This window comes from Ammospiza nelsoni, chromosome 29, assembly GCF_027579445.1.
Source record: "Ammospiza nelsoni isolate bAmmNel1 chromosome 29, bAmmNel1.pri, whole genome shotgun sequence".
Lineage (NCBI taxonomy): Eukaryota > Metazoa > Chordata > Aves > Passeriformes > Passerellidae > Ammospiza > Ammospiza nelsoni.
This window is the reverse complement of record NC_080661.1, coordinates 3,954,046-3,956,680: the sequence shown is the minus strand read 5'-3', so window position 1 is coordinate 3,956,680 and position 2,635 is coordinate 3,954,046. Positions and strand designations below refer to the sequence as shown.

Below are 2,635 nucleotides of genomic sequence, written 5' to 3'. Positions count from 1 at the left end.
CAGTCTGTACTAAGCCTCAGACAATCCTCCTGCCTCCCTGGACTCTCTGTTCTCCCCAGGTGCAGCTAAACCCCTTTTTCTGCCTTCTGCAATCCCCATCCCTTCACACAGGCAGCTCCTCTGCTCCAGGAGAACATTCCTTCTCCAAGTTCACACACAAGGACTTGCCCCTGCCCTCACTGTTCCCCTGCACTGACTGGAGGGTTAGGGCTGACTCTCAGGTGTCCTGCAGGCCAAGGTCCAGCTCCTCACACAGTATTGGCCAGCAGCAATCAGGGCTCCAGCAACACAGTTGAAGGAAGGTCCCCTAGACACAGACAACGGGGAGGTGTTTAGTGGCAGGAAAGTGTTTGTGAGAAACTGCTTTGATTTTTATATGAGAAATCTTTCCTCCATTGCCCTGTGTTTTCCCCATTCTGTAGGTTGAAATGTGCAGCCACAGCAAATGTCCAACAGCAGCTCCATCAGGTACTTCCTCCTGCTGGCATTGGCAGACACATGGCAGCTGCAGCTCCTGCACTTCTGCCTCTTGCTGGGCATCTCCCTGGCTGCCCTCCTGGGCAATGGCCTCATCATCAGCGCCGTAGCCTGCAGCCACCACCTGCACATGCCCATGTTCTTCTTCCTGCTCAACCTGGCCCTCACTGACCTGGGCTCCATCTGCACCACTGTCCCCAAAGCCATGCACAATTCCCTCTGGGACACCAGGGACATCTCCTACACTGGATGTGCTGCACAGCTCTTTTTCTTTCTGTTCTTCATCTCAGCAGAGCTTTCCCTCCTTACTATCATGTGCTACGACCGCTATGTGTCCATCTGCAAACCCCTGCACTACGGGACCCTCCTGGGCAGCAGAGCTTGTGCCCACATGGCAGCAGCTGCCTGGGCCTCTGGCTTTCTCAATGCTCTGCTGCACACAGCCAATACATTTTCCCTGCCCCTGTGCCATGGCAATACCCTGGACCAGTTCTTCTGTGAAGTTCCCCAGATCCTCAAGCTCTCCTGCTCACTATCTTACCTCAGGGAACTTGGGCTACTTGCTGTTAGTGTCAGTTTATCATGTGGCTGTTTTGTGTTCATTGTTTTCTCTTATGTGCAGATCTTCAGGGCTGTGCCGAGGATCCCCTCTGAGCAGGGACGGCACAAAGCTTTTTCCACCTGCCTCCCTCACCTGGCTGTGCTCTCCCTGTTTGTCACCACTGCCTTTTTTGCCTACCTGAAGCCCCCCTCCATCTCTTCCCCATCCCTGGATCTGGCCCTGTCAGTTCTGTACTCGGTGGTACCTCCAGTACTTAACCCCCTCATCTACAGCCTGAGGAACCAGGAGCTCAAGGCTGCCGTGCGGACAATGATGAGTGGACAATTTAGAAAACTTTAAATTGGTTGCTCATTTCTGCATATCTCTTGTCATAAAAGTAAGTTTTGATACTTCTTGTTGGATTGGTTAGTTTTTACTCTGTTTTCATTTTTTAATATTCTCCCTAAACCAAGGCCACTGTTTCTGCCATTTCTCACTTTGTTTCTTCAAACTTCACTGTGTCCCCAGACTGTGTCATTGAGGGGCTTTGCTCTCGGTGGCTTTAAAGGAACTAAAAGATCTCCTACAAAGTTTTCTGCAGAGATGCCCTTTTGTTGCCTTCTCTGGAGCTGCAGCAGCAATGTCTGTGTGCAGAGCTGGGGCAAGATCAGTGCTGGCCCAGCAGCTGTGCCCAGCAGCAGCACTTGGTGTTGCCAGTGCTGCTGCCATGGCCCTGCCCTGCTGCCCTGGTGGCCCTGGTGTTGCTGTAGGGCCTGAGTGCTCTCAGGGCCGGGCACAGTCCTGGGGGTGGCAGTGCCGGGGCTGCAGCAGGGACAGGCCATGGGCACTGCTGGGGTAGCGCTGACGCCTCAGGCCAGGGCCTGGGGGCTCCAGGCTCCTTGCCCAGGCTCTCTCAAGAACACGCCCAGGACAATGATCAGCACAGAAAAGCCCCATGAGCAGCCCCAGGCTGGCCATGGGCAGGCTGGGGGCAAACAGCATAGCTGGTGCTCTGCAAGGGCTCTGGGGCAGACAGGAAGGAGCAGCAGAGCAGGGGCTGATCCATCCCCAGTGCGCTGCACAGCCCAGGGCAGCGTCCCAGAGCGTCCTCATGGAGCTGCCTACAGCATCCCCCCTCTGCAGCCCTGGCCTCTCCCCGAGCTCACACAGGTGCCCCATCCTTGCAGGCACAGACACGGCAGCACTGGCTCAGCAGCCCCTGTTTGCATTGCACAGAGCAGGGGGAGCACCCCCATGCTGTTGGTGTGGGGACATGAACCTGAGGGAGCACAAATGCCATCAGCCCCTGGGGCCAGCAAGGGCTGGGGGACACCAGGGAAACCACTCAGCTTTGTCCTGGGCTCTGCAGTCAGCCAGAAAGTTTGTTCCCATCAGCTGAGAGTTTTATGTCACACTGCAGACGCTGTTGCTCAGAGCCAGGGCTGTGTGGCAGCCACCCCCAAACTGCCCTCAGCATTTCCTTTGTCCCACCTTTGCTTTCTTTACTCTTTCCCTGATATAAATTTCTTGCTCTCGCGCAACCCTGTTCCCTCCCCTGCAAACATCCCATCCCTGTTTGCCCTTTCCTCTCTTGCCCCACTCCCCATTGCAGTTCCT

The 2,635-nt window shown here is 55.4% G+C and overlaps 1 protein-coding gene across 1 annotated transcript; it reads left to right on the top strand.

Moving 5' to 3' along the window:
• Positions 1-445: 445 nt before the first annotated feature.
• Positions 446-1,378, top strand: LOC132085221 (olfactory receptor 14J1-like). The gene has a single exon (XM_059490587.1). The coding sequence runs from the start codon at positions 446-448 to the stop codon at positions 1,376-1,378; it is 933 nt and encodes a 310-aa protein (XP_059346570.1).
• Positions 1,379-2,635: the final 1,257 nt, after the last annotated feature.